The 17,430-nt window shown below is 40.9% G+C and overlaps 1 protein-coding gene across 5 annotated transcripts in view; it reads right to left on the reverse strand.

Annotated features, from left to right (window-relative positions):
* The window catches only part of CFAP54 (cilia and flagella associated protein 54), a 2,603,731-nt gene that overhangs the window by 760,357 nt on the left and 1,825,944 nt on the right, over positions 1 to 17,430 (reverse strand). For all 5 annotated transcript variants that reach the window (XR_013608312.1, XR_013608313.1, XM_078677994.1 and 2 more), the window contains exons 50-51: positions 4,852 to 5,071; positions 3,411 to 3,484 (exon numbers count right to left, since the gene is read on the reverse strand). Coding sequence is in view for 3 of the 5 variants with exons in the window: in XM_078677994.1 (XP_078534120.1) it covers positions 3,411 to 3,484; positions 4,852 to 5,071 (294 nt within the window). In the remaining 2 variants the exon portion in view is untranslated. The remainder of the gene's footprint in view (positions 1 to 3,410; positions 3,485 to 4,851; positions 5,072 to 17,430) is intronic.

The raw sequence follows: 17,430 nt of genomic DNA on the forward strand, positions 1-17,430 counted from the left end.
TTGTCCTAAGCCAGTCATGGCGCCTCAAGACCACTTTCGAAGAAATTGATCTGCCCAGCGACTCCAGCATGTTAAGGCCACACCTTATGGTGAAGTTTGCTGCATCTCTGCTGTTGTTAAATGCCTGAGAGAGCACAGCTCGGGTCTCCTCCAGAACTTGTGGCAGCACATACGCAACTGTCCCCCAAAGGGAGTGGGAGAAACGGCCCAATTAGCACGCTGTATTTACCGACCGCAATGCCAGGCTGAAGAAAGCCAAATGGATCCATGGATTCCCTATCCAGAGGGGCAGAAGGGAACGCACCCTGGGACATAGAGGCCTGCACCACCAAACTTTCTGGGGTGGGGTGTTAGCTGAAGAACTTTGGGTTGCCTGGAGCTGGGCAATGGCGGCATGCAATTGTCCTATTCACAAGTGCCCCTGTGCTATGCTTGGACCGCGTGCCTAGAAGGACATCAGTTAGTGCTTCATTAAAGGGCAAAAGGGGTTCTGAGGAAGAAGCCCTAGGCTGAAGCATTCAAGTCAGGAGATTAGTCTTGACCTCCATGGAGGACAACTCCAGTCCAAGGACATCAGCTGCCTTCTTAACCACCATGGCATAAGACGCCCCCTCCTCCATAGCCACAGTTGGCAGAGAGAGCATGCCAGTATCTGGAGAAGTATCCAGTCCACTGGCTTCCCCAAGTTCCTCGTACCAGTCCAACTGCTCCGCAGAGTCATCCTGGTGATCCAAAGGGTCCATAGACCCCTCCCATTCCTTTCGCGAGCCTAACACATCCACAAAGTATTCAAGCAACAGCATAGAACCCGTGGGTTCAATCGACGTCAGACTCAGCGTCAAGTGACATCGTTCCATCTCTGTGTCATCGGGGAGGATGATGGGCTGGCACTTCTGACTTTGGATTTGATGCCTGGGGGAGGTTGGAGGTCGTGGAGGCACGACGGGCATTGACCCAGATCCTGGATCGGATCCTTGATGTCCCACTGGTGCTGTGGCCTGAGCAGATGGCATTGAATCCGTCGGTGCCCCTCCCGACCCGCCGGGACCAATGGCTCACCACAAGGGTCGGCCCACTCAAATACGCGTCGCATGGCCTCATAAAACTCTTTCATTTGAGCGGGGGTTGCTCCGACTCTGGGAAAAGGAGAGAGGCGCGAGCCGACCCTGGCTCCGCAGAACCATGCCTAGAGCATCAGTGCTCCTTACCTCCGTCGACAGACGCCAGTCGAGGTGAAGATGAAGTCCGGTTGGCCTTCTTCTTCTCCTTGTGCCTCTTCCCCAAGTGTCCCAACAACCTTGAGTGGGACGAAGAGGACTTTGGGCTCCGGGAGCGGAACCACAAACTCCTCTTGATGGATAGGGACCTCCGCCGAGTCTCGCTTGACGGTTTCGACTGTTGGGCCGCAAGGAGCTTCAAAGCCCTCTCCCATAAGGTCTTAGGAGCCATGGCCAGATAGTCCAAGCACAACTTCGGATCATGGTCACGCTCGAGACACCATAGGCAGACGAGGTGGGGATCGGTTACCGACATCGTGCGTGGACAGGCCCCTCATGGCTTAAATAATGTCTTCCGTGAAGACATCTTTCACACACGATGAAAAAAGTATTGAAGTCGACAAACTGTAGAGAAAAAAACCTGTCAAAAAGTGACAGAGGGGTAGCTCTTCCCGAATCGGTGCTTAACTGGCGTGGAAAGAAAAGAACTGACATCCGCATGCCTGGGTGATGCCTATATAGGTATCAAAACATCATAAGCAATGCTAACAACGCCGCCTGCGTCACATGGAATCAAATGGAGACACCCGATGGCGTGCGCATGGGATATTGCTCAGTAAAAGTTTCCAGATCCAGCCTGAAGCCTGGGAAATTCAAAGGTAAGGAATCTGCATCTAGACGTCTCTATCAGATAATCCCAGCATCCCAAAGAAAGTGAGAAGGGGCAGAGCAAAACCTACAAGGAAGTCTATATTAAAGAAGATTTAAGATGTGTTGTGGGTTCCTGGTCAACTTTATCCATTTTAAGCAAAACAATTGTTTAAGTGTATTGTGTCTCCTGTTTGACAAAAGAATGTAAATAACTACTAACACTTGACATTTCTATTTAGTTGATGATTGTGTATACAGTATTATGGGTGAAAGGTAATGGATGTTTGTAGTAATATATATCACTGTTTCAACATATCCACCTAAGTCCCTATGCTAACAGGGCCAAATACTTTCAAGTTTTTGTGACCTCCACACTACCAAGATTTTCCTGTATTATTTTCCTCATTCACTCAGATGTGCTTTTAATAATCAAATAGGAAACAACTCAACACACATCAGTAATTGTTCAGACAATAAACGTGACCATCCACAAAAGTGGGTCAGCACTCAACTCAAAAGTCAATTGTATCTACACCACACATTTTCAGTCCATAATGCACAATTGAGAATTGTAAGGCATGGTCATCTCAATGAACAAATGTGAAAGTCGTTTCTTCTTCCAAAAAGTTTTTATTCATCATCTTTTGAAGTAACAGTGTGGCGTCCGCTTCACCAAACCGGAAGCCACGCTGTTACTTTATTGGAGCAACTGTACTCCACATAACCTAAACAAAATATTAGTTTGTTATATATCACAACATGAAGATTATGCGAGATGACCACTTGCATATTGAGCCCTGAAGAAGTCAAAAGTGGATGAAACGCGTTGGCTACTGCTGGAATGCTGTGATTTTAAGAAAAGATGATGAATAAAGACTTTTTGGAAGAAGAAACGACTTTCACATTTGTTCATTGAGATGACCATGCCATACAATTCTCAATTGTGCATTGTGGACTGAAAATTTGTGGTGCAGATACAATTGACTTTTGAGTTGAGTGCTGAACCACTTTTGTGGATATTTGTGCTGGAAAGCGATTCCCTTATAGAGATGTAGGAGGGTCACATCTCTGGTTCGTTGCACCACTGTGCATGCCATTTTGCATTCCTTATACTCTGTTGACGACTGAAGGACTTGTATGCCTTGACCCTTCTTCTTGTCTGATAAATAGACAATAAACGTGATTGATACTGATATCACTTACAATCAGAAAATACCTTTCATATCCTGAAAACAATCCCGAAACGTAACAATTGCTTATTGCATGCAGTGCAGAAAATGTTGATACGGATAAGGAATTTACATAAAGACCAAAATGCCACACAAATAAACCTGTTTATTAAACAGATATGCACAATAGACTGAATAGAAAACAAATGTTCTTTAAAGCTATTGCATTTTTATGATGCTGAATGTGCGTGTATGTTAATATTGGAAGTTACATGGCACGGAACTAATTAGAAAAAAACAGATCACTTAATAGAGGTTGACAACCCAAAATGCTATTATACTATTTTGTTGTAGTTTTCCAAACAATGCATACCTTTATCCTTGCCAAAGATAATTCTTCCTTTGAGATAAGCTGAACAATGACAGGCCAGTTTTCATATTCATCTTCTGCAATAATTAGCACAAAAAAATGTAAACAAAATGTAACAGAATACACTGGAATGATTCTCTATTCTAATGTTAATACTGATGAAGAAGCAACATGGGCAGTAGCTAAACTAAGAAATAAAAATAAATATGTACATTACAGTTCAAAGACATTGTAACCAATGTATCTGCAGAATACTTCTTTATCCTGTAAAGGTTTTGTTAGTGTGCCAGCTGGTGTGTTGACGTAATTGTCCTTTGGCAGGGAGGAAAAGAATTGGAACCTAATATTGGTTACCAACGTTTCCACATATAAACTTAGTGATACCACTTACATGCAAGTCTGGAGAAGCAACTATGAATCTGTGGTGCAACCTGGCACTGTTGAATTAGATATTATATGAAAGATCAATTCTGGAAATATTTCGAAGTATAGAGAATCTTCAGGAAAAAGAAACATTGATCAAATCGATTCTTATAAAGGGCAAGTATTTTTCATTCCATGAATTTGTCAAATAATCTCTACTAGATCATAACTCAGTATGAAGGACCATATTTCCAAATGTTTTTGTAGAGACGTTTCACATAACACAAAACTAGAGAGTCATTCTTGCTGTTTGTATAGTAGGTGAAATAATTTGAAAAAGGTGAGAGATTTTGGCAAGGACTTTTGGCAAGGACTACTGACAAGGACAAGCAAATGCAAGCATATAAAACAGACTACAAACACATAAATAGGCTTTCTGTTTACATCAGCACTACTTCTGATGTGCATGCTATTGTTTACAAGGGTTTCTGAACAATTATCTGACAGCTTTTCTGGTCATGCTGGCAGCCATGCAATTCTTAGATAGTTTTGCATAGTGACATTGTCCTCCAACCACTTCCCTTCTGAATGGCAGGAGCATCATTAGAGAATCACCTATCTGGATAACTTGAAAAGATCACACAACATTTAAAAACTGTCTTCTTACTCAAGGGTGCTGTTAGGGTCCTAGACATGTGTGCCATAGCTCAGACATGTGTATTCTTAGTGACTAATTCTAGATTCTCTGTAGATATTTCATTTAGCAAACACAATGGTTTCTGCACACATATCACCAAACCTCTCTAGTATGGTCCAATCGTTGGCACAAAACAAAGTCTTTACATTTGTAAAAATCTGATAATTCTTAACCATAAAAGAATCCATGATCCAGTCAGTCAAAGTAGAACATCTTTACAGTTTTACTGGCTATGTAATTATGGCACATGTTTTGTTGTGATATGAAGAACTGACTGTACAAATTTCTTAGGAAACCACATGGAAATGATTAAATTGATTATATTGTAGGAAGAGTGAGATTGTAAAGTCATTGTTAGAGTTCAAAATATTGGTAATAAAATACCTTCGGTAGGAGCACCTTCAGTCTTCACTCCACCTTTAACACTACTCTGGTCAATTACAGAATAGCTTGATCTTTTCACTGTTTCCGGGATAACATTAATTGTTGATGAAATGCTGATGATGAAGTGCATTTTTGCCAGATCAAACTTCTTCATTATTTGATGCTCACAGAGGGAAGTTAAAGTTGTACTTGGACTTTTATTTAACAGGGCCTCCAATGCCTAAAATTCATTAAAACATATTAATGATTTCTTTTTGGAAAATAACATTTATCAAGAAATATAGTACACAAATACATATCAGATAAGACTTACGTATCAACATTTTGCAATACTTGGAACTCTAGCATTAAGATCATGACAAGGTAATTAATGGGTGTGGAAAATTGTGCACCATTCAAAATACTGACCCCTGTGCAAATAGGGATTCGTGCACGGGTCACAAAGTACCAGCCTTCTCATACTCGGCGCCTAAGTAGGAACAACCAGATTAGGGTAGATTTTCTAAATGGGGCAAACCAGATCACTACTTTTCTTTTTCCTGTGCATGAAGTGGTCACTAGCTTGGCTTGTGCATAATCGTTCTGAGGTAAGGCCGCGCCTTAGCATCAGAAATTTCTACGTTGGGGGCGTGGCTACGGCGCCACGCAAGATGGACGCCTGAGGAGTGTGCTCCGCATCACCGGACCTCTCAGCTCGACCTTTGCTGCAGCTCCCCTGCGGCAATTCCTACGAAATCGAATAATTTACAAACCGGAACACTTCTGGCATCGGGTGAGCAGTATCCAAAGAGCTCACCAGATTGGTCCACGCTCCTCGACCTCTACCAAACAACGAGGCGTCATCATCCTCTTCTTGAAGTTCACGGATCTTCTTTCAGTACTTTCTGCAGCCAGAACTAAACGTCAGGTTTCTTGGTTGGGTCAAAGAGTGTTTTTATCCCAAGACGTCTCCAACGTTACGGCGACAAAGCAAAAAGAATGTCTAAATCTGCGTACCCCGCTGCGTTCTCTTGGTGCTCGTTATGGTTTATTCCATCCATGTATCTTCAAAGTAAATGGACTTTTCAAGACCCCAGAGAACTTAAGAATTTCATTCACATACAATCCAACAGCGGCATGGATACTTCCACTCCATCTAGTAGCTGATTGACTGTTTAAACATGTTCTTGTTTCTTACTACATTTCTGATGTTGTTTTATTCTCATGTTCTCCTTTATACCCAGGTTCTCTTTTAGTTAAAAGTTTATATGTTTAATACGTTTTACTATGGTTTCTCTTATGGTTTATTCTTCACCTGTTGTTTTCTCTTTTTTAATATTGCAATTTCTTCACTTAATTTCATCTTCCCATAGCTTCTTGATTAATCGTATGTATTCTAATCTTCTTTCAACTTATGTGGTTACCTTCCTTCATTCTCGTCCTGTTATGATTTGGGCTCGCGCTTTTCGGATAGTCCGTCTTGTTGAGCGTCGCCATTGCCTCATTTTCTCTTGCATGTTTCCCCCAGGTATGTTCCTCTCAGTCATCCTTTTGGATATGTACTGTCTCTTCTTGTATTCTCTTTCTCATTTCCTTCCCCTTCCTTACCTTTGATTCTCTAGTTACAATCATCTTTCTTTCCTTTTTGCTCCTTCAGTTTCACCTTTCACAGTTGTATGAATATTTTCTTCTTTCCCTTCCTTCACCCTTGTTCCCGCTTTGAAGTTATCTGTCATATTCATTTCTCTCTACTTCTCCTCTCAATTTTCTGCTGTATGTTACATGTACATATTTTTGCAGTTTTTGTTCCAATTGATTTTATGCTATTATAATAACTAAGTTGTTAATAAATTCTACATATTTAATTGTTGTTAATGTCAATGGCCCTACTCAACCTGATTATTCATTTTGGCCTTTAATTACGAGCAAATGTATTCAACATAAAGATAAATTATTTATTTTAGGGGGTGACTGTAATCAGATTGTTGACTCATTCCTTGATCGTAAATCCAAAGTTCGCTCCATACCTCACAAAACTTATAAACAATTTCTTGACACCATTTTGCAATCACGTTTTATTGACTCTTGGCGACTTTTATATCCTGATACTCTGGACTACTCTTTTTTTTCTCCTCCTCACTCATCCTTTTCTCGGCTGGACTACATTTACCTCTCCCAACCCTTATCTCAAAATGTACTGTCCTCTTCTATTGAACCTATGGTCATTTCAGACCATGCCACTATTGTAACAGATCTTGACTTGCTTCCACCACGTTCCAAGCCTTTATTTTATTTATTTTATGTGCTTATATAGCGCCTGAATAAACCCCCGAAGGGGTATCTCCGCGCTTTGTCCAGTGTAGGAGACTATGCTGTGCCAGATCGTTTCAGAAGCTAGAACAAGTAGAAAATTAACTACTAATAAAAAGGTGGGTCTTGAGGGTTTTACGAAAAAGAAGGTGATTAGTGATAAGTTTTAATGTTGGGGGAAGGGAATTCCAGAGAACGGGTCCTGTGTATGCCAGGGCGCGACCTCCCTGACGAGACTTTCTTACTTTAGGGACCTGTAATAAATGGAGGTTGCTGGATCGTAAGGAACGGCCTGGGATATAAGGTTGAAAGGCTTTAGTAAGACATTTGGGGCCCTTTCCTATCAAACATTTATGGATAGTACATAAAATTTTAAACTTTGTGCGTTGCCGCACAGGCAACCAATGAAGTTTAACCAGTAGAGGTTGGGAGGGGGTCCTAGATGGAACATTAAGGACCAACCTCGCCGCTGTATTTTGGACTACTTGCATTTTGTTCATTTGGCCTTCATTAGTTGACAAAAGAAGGCCATTGCAGTAGTCTAATCTACTGATCACTAGTGCCTGGACTAGAGTCTTCCTGTGATTATCAGGTAGATAAGAAATACCCTTTTCAATAGTCCAATGGTCCTGAAACAGGTGCCAGCGACTTGATTGACATGATGTTTGAATGTCAAGGCTTGATCGAACAATACTCCTAAATTTTTAACAGTCTGTTTCGGAATTGGTACAGGTCCTAATTCAGTTGGCCACCACTCATCAGACCACAATGTCACCGCCTCCCCAAATAGTAAGACTTCTGTTTTGCCCACATTACATTGTAAACAATTCTCCGCCATCCATTTTGACACTGCCCGCATTCCTTCTGAGAAAGATTTTTGTAAAGCAGGAGTGAAGGTTTTGAAAGGAAACAGAAGCTGGGTGTCGTCGGCGTAAGACACCGGGGTAAACCCAAAAGACCTCACCAAGCCTTCTCATTGGCGATTTAATAGCGCACTCCTCACGGATCCTAATTTTTCTTCTATTTTTCGTTCCTTTACTACGGATTTCTTTCTATGTAACTCTGACCCTAGTACCCCTCTCATATCCTATGGGACTCCTTCAAAGCCACTGCAAGAGAATTCATCATTGACTTCATCTCGAGGAAAAAAAAGCGCTATCTTCAGAAACGGAAATCCTTTTTAGAGCATCAATTTTATGCTTCTTCAGATAAATATATGTCACCAAAACTTTTACAAGCAAAACTAGAGCTTAACAAATTTACTACTGATAACACATCTTCTATTCTTCTCCGTAGTAGTGCTCGTTATTATGGCGGTCGTAATAAGGCAGGGAAACTCTTAGCGAACTACCTTAAATCTCATAAAGAACGTACTCTAATAGATTCTATTTACTCTTCTGATAACACCCTCCTACATAATGACAAGAAAATTCTTGATAATTTCAATTATTTTATCAACAGCTCTATACCCCTGAATCTCCTCCTAATCTTTCTCTTATTCAGAATCATTTTGAGAAACTTCCTAATTCTCCAAATTCTCACCTCAACTCTCCAGACCTTGAACTTGATCTCTCATTACATGAACTTCCCTTAGCTCTGACATCCCTTACTAAAGGTAAAACACCCGGTCCTGATGGTTTCCCTGTTGAATTTTACTTACACCTTTCTGATGTTTTATTGCCCAAACTTTTAACGCTCTTTCAGTCTTTCTATTCATCCGGTAAGGCGGAAGGTACCTTTCAGGATGCTACCATTTGTCTTATCCCGAAAGATGGTCGTGATCCCAAATTTTGTAAGAACTATCGTCCGATTTCTTTAGTTAATGTGGACTATAAATTATTTGCTAAATTAATTGCATTACGCTTAGACCCCTTTATGCCACATCTCATTAGCAAGGAACAATGGGGCTTTGTTAAAGGCAGACTCACCTCTGATAATTCTCGTCTCTTTCTCAATGTCTTGAATAAGGCTTCCTCTCTTTCCATTCCTTTGGCTGCTATTTCTGTTGATGCGGAAAAGGCTTTTGATAGGCTTGATTGGTCTTCTCTGTTTGCTTCATTCAGTTGGTATGGCTTTGGTCCTCAATTTATATCCCTTATATCTTTGTTATATTCTGCGCCCAAGGCCTCGATACTTGTAAACGGTCAGCTCTCCTCATCCTTTACTCTTCTGCGGAGTGTTCGTCAGGACTTTTTGTCCTAGCTCTTGAACCTTTTTTGTCTTTCATTCGTAACAATACCTCCATTTCTGGCTTTCCCTGTGGCAACAATCAATTGAAACTTTCTGCATATGCAGATGATATCCTTTTGTTTATTTCTGATCCAGAAGTGTCTGTTCCCCCTTTACTGTCTGAATTCAACTCCTTCTCTCTGGTCTCTGGTTATAAAATTAAATCAGACAAAACTGAAATCCTTTCTCTCACCAAGACCTGTCTTCCTCATCTTTTCTCCCTGACTGGCTTTGCCTGGAATAGTTCAGAGATTAAATATCTTGGTATTTGGTTCTCTAACTCCAACTCTTCTTCGATTAAATTAAATATGTCTGCAGTCTTGTCCCGAATTCAACAATTGTTTTCCCCCTGGAACCCCCTCTTTCTCTCCTGGTGGGGCCAATTGGACTCAATTAAAATGATGATAGCCCCTATTCTAAATTATATCTTCTCCATGTTACCTGTTCATATTCCTTGCCTTTTATTTTAAACTTATCGATTCCTCCCTCTGGAAATTTCTTTGGAAGAATAAAAAAGCTAGAATTTTTCTTGCAAACCTTCGTAAGTCTAAACCTAATGGTGGAGTTAAATTTCCAGACTTCCGTCTCTATCAGAAATCCATTTATTTGCGTCAGGCCTCGCGCTGGCTTTCATTAGAGCATTCCCCTCTTACTCCGCTTTGGCTCCTCATTGAACAAACATTATTATTACCTTTTTCTTTCGGGGAAGTGGTGCATTTCTCTCTCAAATCTCCCTATTCTTTACTTCCCTTATTCAAACATACTTCCTCTCTTTTAAAAACCTTGGTTCTTCCGACTATCATCACACGTGAATCTTTTTTAAATACTCCCATTTGGTACAATTCTCTTATCCTTCTGAATAATAGACCCATCTCTTGGAATTCTTGGAGATTAAAGGGCGTCATGTGGGTTAATCACCTCTTTGATGGTTTACTACCTTGCTCCTTCCCCCAATTTCAACTTTTATTTCATTGTCCCCGTTCTTTTTTGCAGAAATGTACTACTCTTATGGCAATAATTTGTTATCGTTATTATTCTCTTCCTTCTTCAACAACATTCATGCCTCAATCTTCTCTTCCTAAACTCCTGTCTTCCCTCCCTAAAGTATCTCTTATTTATAAATGTTGCTCTTCTCCTAACCCAGATTGTGCTAAAACCAAATTAGAGCTTGCTTGGGAAGCGGATTTTGATTGCATTTGGCCTGTTGCTCTCTGGGAAAAACTCTGGTCTAGATCCTTAAAAATTTCTCGTTCAGATTCTCTCACTCAATCTTTATTTTACCTCTATCATAGACTTTATCTTTCTCCCCTTTCTTTGTCTCGTTTCATACCCTCTTTTGATTCTAAATGCTGGACCTTTGGCACTGTAAATGCTGACCTTCTACATCTCTTCTTTTTATGTCCTGTTGTCTCTACTTTTTGGGACAAAGTTTGGTTATACCTTTCTCGCATTTTTACACTTTCCGTTCCATATTCACTCACTCTTCTCTTTCTGGGTAGTCTTTCAGATTCTTTATATCTTCCTGCACACTCACATGGTCTTTTCGATCTCATGCTTGCTCTTGCATTCCAGCACATCTGCTCAAATTGGAAATCCCTTACAAAAATATCCATACAAGGTTGGTGGAACACTGTATGGCATTTACATAGGCTTGATGTTGCCTTTGCCTCCTCTTGCAAACCATTCCGTTATACTGATCTTTACTGGTTACCTCTCACTACATACCTGGATCGACTGGCTTTGAAGAAAACTGCTCATGTCAACTCAGAAAATTTTAAGCCTCCATGAAGGACTTCATCTCTCTCCTTCTTGTTGTTTTGTTATCTTTTACAGGTTTCTCTTGTTATGTCATTTTTTATGCTGTATAGTTTTAAATTGATCATTTGTATAATTTGCTTGTCTGCCGTAATCATTCTTAGTATTAATATTTTGCACTGCTGTTATTTATTTCCCCCTACTCCCCCCATTTTCCCCTTCCTCTCCTTTTCCCTTTATCTTTAAAATTCCTGTAAAATGCTTTTTTGTTTCCCACTCATTGATATTAGCACAGTTAATGTTCTATGCTATTTTTGAACATATTTCTGGTTTCTGCTAATGTCTTTGCTTGTGTATAACTCTCTTCAATAAAGCATTTCAAACATGAAGACATTTCTGTGTTGATTATTTCAATACTGAAGCTCTAAGTGTAAGAAAATCAGGGTCGCCAGGTGTCAGTCTGAGGCACCTGGTCACCTGCCTGTTCACTGGGAGGAAAAAGAAAATTTAGACCAAGTGCTCATAACAGTATCAGTTAGGGCTTTGTTAAATAGTAGTAAGGGGTCAGAAAAAGCTAGTCCAGTCTACAGAACTTCAATAACCTAATTTGTTTTATCCTCAACAGAAGGGAGTTTTTGAACCAGGACCTCGACAGCATGTCTGATGAAAACTATTAAGGAAGCACTGTCTTCCAATGGTGGCCTTAGAGAGGAAATCAACCCGGTGTGAGGTGAAGTGTCAAGCCCACTGGCTTCTTGTAAATCCATATATAAACTGTCATCATCATAATGTCAGGGTAAGTCATCATCTCCACTGCCATCTTGTAGTGGTGGAAGCTCAGGACAGAGCTGGAACTGAAAAGCTGGTGTAGCAAAAGAGGAGGGTAGGGGAGTCTATTCGGGGTTGGACATGGAGACGGCAGAGAAACCTCATCCAGCAACACCATTGGGACCAGTGTCGATGAAGACGAGACCAACACAGGCCCTGTAGCCAGAATATAAATTAGCACTGAAGATGGAGCGGAAGCCATGGTGGGTTCCAGATACTCTTACAGCACCAAGAACGGATACACCTGCAGTAACAGGATTGGATGCCTCTGGGGATCCTTGATCCCTGATGCACACCAGGGGGGACAAGAAGAATGCCAAAACAACAGAGCATGGTCTCCTCAAAGGTCTCAACCTGCGGTGGTATCACTGATAACCCATGGAACTCAGGGTCCATCAGGATTAACTGTAGGACCAGCTACTCAATCGGAGATAAGGAGGGAGATCTACTGGCACCATGACGATTTCCCAACTTTTATTTTGATGAGTTGAGTTATAGAGTTGAGTCTGCATTGATTTGGACTACAGTTTACTGGATGACCTCGTCAGCAAAGAGGACTTGTTGCAGGATCACCCATAGAAGCAGGACTTGCATTCATTTTTTCAATGTTTGGTGACATGCAGCTTCGCTTCATGGGTCCCGGTCAGCCTTTTGGTGCATGAGAGCAAATTCCTCACACAATTTAGAGTGAACTGAGTCCAAACACCAATGACACATTGACATGTATTTAGGACAGTCGAGCATGATCTGAACCCTGTAGTTTTAGGTGGAGACATCCTTAACTTGCACACTAGAATTCTGCTATGAAAAACTCATCAAACGACTTGATTTCACTGTTGTTACAGTTGGAATCAAACTAAAGTTGGTGTGAGGGGGGAAAGGTCATCAGCGCACACAAACAAATGACAGAACTGTGGCAATAAAGCTTTTATCATTCATGTTTTTCAAATGGAAAGTGAGCGCACTGCAAACATCTCTATGCGTTGGATTAAGAATGAAGATGTGCAGGCACAGCAGGTGTGCACCTTGGAGGAAAATGTGCCCGAAATCCCACAGTAAGACAAACATTTTTAAATTTTAAAACAGGCAGATCACCATAAGAAGCTGACATCCTCTGAATGTTTGCAATATACGCAGGAAGGGTTCAAAAGGTAGTACAGGCTTCCTTTGTATGTAACGCACTTCGATAGATCTGCCATACGTTCATGCAAAAAATGTGTAAACAGTAAAATATGCCTTAATGAGATTACTTCCTCTTTGCCAGACAATATTTGTGTCATATTGCCTAAACTTTTCAATGTGTTTTAGAAATGTGCAACAAGTATAGGACGAATGGGTTATTTTACAGTTTTTCTGTGGAAGAATGTTTGCGAAATTTTTGTAATATTATCAACAACAACACTAGCACTACACTACTACTAATAATAACATAATTACTCCTGCGAAGGTTCAGCAGCTACAGCTGTTGGGACGAACAAAGTGCAGTAAAACGTTACACAGATGTAATGGTATGGTGTACAGTGTTAGATATGTGCCTGCTTGTGAAACGGGCGTTTGCTGATTTCCTTTTTTCTCTATGAGTAAAATAGTTTGCCCTGGAGAAACCGCTTTCAGTATACCCCTGTCATTTGAAGGTAGCTTCTTCATCAAGTCCATGCTGAAAACAGTTTTACTCCTGCCCGTGATGAGGGAAATATTCCCAAAACTTTAGGTGGGGTGGGGGAAGGGGAACGAGGCAAAAACAAGATTGTGAAAACTCACAAGGGGAGCTTGCTAGGTTACCAGGGACATAATGCCGCAAAAAATAGGCCCCCAGCACGGTGTTGACTGACAGCTATAATTGGAGTACAGTGGGCCTCTCAGACTTCTGGGATCATGCTGCACTAATATCTACGCCCCTGCACTAATTCACATGGCTTGTGGGAGTGCAAAAACATTTTAGAGCATTCTCATCTCTGAACGTCCATTTCCCTCCCTTGAGAAGATGTACTTCCACGTTAAATCCCCTAAATTTGAATATTGAAAATGTGAAATTGCAAGCCATTAGCTCAAGGAAGTCACATTTACATGACCAAATGACTTTGTGACGCATGTACATTGTGTAACAGTGTCAATTGACTATGCGCATTTGGCACAAACATGCACTCTGTCTACAAACAACTGGCGACAGTGTACAATGGTTGCTACACTATAGACACAATGCAGCAGTTTCCATCACTGCAGAGCCTCTTGGGCCAACTGTATTATTAAGTGAACCTAGATAAAGGAGGAAGCTCATAGACCTGACAATAGGACTAGCTAGAACTGTAATAAAATAACTACAACAATGTACAACTATGTCAATTGCGAAGCCTAGCTGCTAGTACGATTTAGTGGTGCAGTCAATAATAAAACAGTATAGTGCAACACTGCCCTCCTGTGATCCTTCCTCTCCAGTATCTGTTCAATCCCTAGAGCAGGGAATGCACGCCCTGATGTCCTGTGGTGCAGGGGCCCCGCATTCCTTCAAGGGTGGGGGCCCCTTGAACTTAGAATAAGTGGTGAATATTTGTGCAAATACTAAGCGATACTTTTAGTCTCTATAGTCATAATCTCAATCAGATATATGTGCCTATAGACCCTATGGAATATCTTCATGGCAATATGTATAATGCTGTATGATGAAAATACCCTAAAATAGAAAAGCCCCAAACCTCACAAGTATGATACATAGGCGATGGTCCTTAGGAAAGTGGCATTATGAGAAAAGTACCCACTGAAACATGTGTCAACAATTATTGGCTCATCAGTCACTAACCAGTAGGGTACAACATGCCGATACACTGGATGAAAACTGTAATATAGATTGTTGATGATGTTGGGACCCATTGTCTTTAATTAGTGTTATGCATAGTGTTATGATAATCGTAATTCAATCTTTATTTCGATCTGTTAGATCATCAAAGATATCCAAATAATCACAGTCATTATACTTTATAGAAATCAATAAAAGCATTGGTTATAAAAGTTAGACTTCAGACATGTTAATCAATTCATCATCAAGGGAACTAAAAATCATCAATAAGCTAAAATTATTAAAAGTCCGCCGCCGCCTTCAAGAGGCGGGTGCGAATTAACCACATTGCTGTAAGATATTTTGCCACTGCAAACACAATTGGAGGTGACACATCAATCTTTAAAATTCTATACGCAGGGAAGAACTGTCTAAAGCCCAAGTTTTTAAGAAGGGGGACAAGCCAATATGTTCTGATACTTTGATAGGCTTTGCAGAATAGAACCACATGTAAGTTGTTTTCTTGGGAATACGCACATGTTGGGCACTGTTTAGTGGTTGGTGGCGAAGACCAAGAGCTAGCGAAAGACCTGAGGGGTAATGTGCCGTTTCTCCACTGCAGAAATAACTTCCTGGTTAGCACAGGGGTCATGCCATCCAAAACACATTCCAGGAAATAAAAGTCTTTGCTTTGAGTAAATAGGTTCGTCAGGGATCCCTCTCGCGTGTTGTCCAAAGCAATAGTAAGCTTTAGATCGTACTAAGCTTTTGACAGAACTTTGCGTGGAATCCTGGTACTTGCATTTGCTGGATCAGTCCAAAGTTCCGAGAGGCCCAAACTCTTGCATGACCTTTTTATGTAGATTAGCCATGGAATGTGGGTGGCATTTGATAGAGTTAAGAACTCCTGAAGCACAGTCCTATAGTTGGTAAGTTCTTGGCTGCTCCATAATCTTCACCAAAAAGTTAAGGGTTTGAGACCCAATTCTTCTGCAATCGGTCTAACTCCCAAGTCTAGTCTCAGAGGGAGTAACAGCGTGCTTGGTGGGAGAGCAACCAACTGCCTGATGAATTTGTTTTCCGTAATCATCAGGTTTTGGGCAGAAGTGTGACCCCACAGTTCAGCCCCATAAGTAACTGCCCCCCGTGCCTGAGATTTATAAATTTGGATGACAGGGCCAAGTGGACGATGTGTTCCTTTGTTCATCATCCTTGAGATGCCACCCACTATCTGCACCAGTTTCATATTTGCCTTATTCTGGTGTGTCCCCCATGTCATATTCTCGTTTAAGGTTACTCCTAAATACTCAAATGTGGAGACCCTCTCTAATCGCACTGAAACAAGCAAGGGATTAGAACGTGTTGAAGGGGTGGGGTTTAGGATCATATATTTTGTTTTAAGGGCATTGATATCTAGGCCCCTCTCCGTGCAGAATATCAAAAAGCCGTCAAGTATCCGCTGAATTCCCATGGGAGATTTAGACAGCAGCAGGGTGTCATCCGCAAACAAGATAGCGGGCACCCTGCTGCCATTCAATTTGGGAGCATCGGTGTCATCGATCCTGTTCAGGTGGGCGATTACCCCGTTGACAAAGAGGCAGAACAGGGTCAGTGCGAGCACACAGCCCTGTCTCACCCCTCTATCAATGGGGAATCTTTCCGTTAAATTGCCACTTCTGCAACACCTGACACGTGCAAAATTGTTCTGGTGCAGTTTCATCAGAATAGCAAGCATGTCTGCCGGTCCCTCCAAATAGTACCCACTGAAACATGTGTCAACCATTATTGGCTCATCAGTCACTAACCAGTAGGGTACAACATGCCGATACACTGGATGAAAACTGTAATGTAGATTGTTGATGATGTTGGGACCCATTGTCTTTAATTAGTGTTATGCATAGTGTGATGATAATATGTTTTGTGAAAATGTGTTTTGATAATATTTTTTGATAATAATTGTAGGCTGTTTGATATCAACCCTTGTGAAAGGAGATCTATTCTTTATATTGAAATATTTCTCACAAAGTCAGTGGTTGGAGATGTGAATAAATTGTTAAAGAAATGAAGTTGAAATAAATAAAAATATGAATTGTTGTGATGCATTCTTTGTCAAAGTCCATGCGATGATACACAAATATAGAAGCAGTACAGGCTGAAAAGGAGGATATTATTTTTATAGTTTGTCCCATACCCTTTTTCCCAAACCTTAAAGTATTTGTTGCTTACACCTTGTATATGGAACCTGCTTCTACCAGAAAAAACATTTTTGCAGAACCTGTATTCCTTACACCTAAAAATCAGAAAATGTAATTGTTCGCTTTGAGAGAATTTGTGTCATTATTTCATGTCATGGACTGGACAAGCTGTAGGCCTGTTGAGTACCCTTCTTTATTGCCCGAGGAAAGGCAAGGCCTCCTAGTAACCATGGTGCAATCCTGCACTGTGTAAAACACATGAAGATATCAAGTGTCTCCTTTAGACAGATCCAGGTAGGAGGAAAAAAACCTCAAAGATAAAAAAACTAATTGATAATATGGTAATACTTGATTGATGATGGAGATCTATGTTGCAGTAGATAAGCCAGGCCTAAGCTGCTACTGACATCAATATGAGTCAGTCCAAGAATCCACATTAAGAATCCAAATAATATACAGCTGCAACAAGCAAAAACCAGGACAAAAATGAAGAACTAGTGTGCAATCATC

This window comes from Lissotriton helveticus, chromosome 1_1 (genome assembly GCF_964261635.1).
Source record: "Lissotriton helveticus chromosome 1_1, aLisHel1.1, whole genome shotgun sequence".
Lineage (NCBI taxonomy): Eukaryota > Metazoa > Chordata > Amphibia > Caudata > Salamandridae > Lissotriton > Lissotriton helveticus.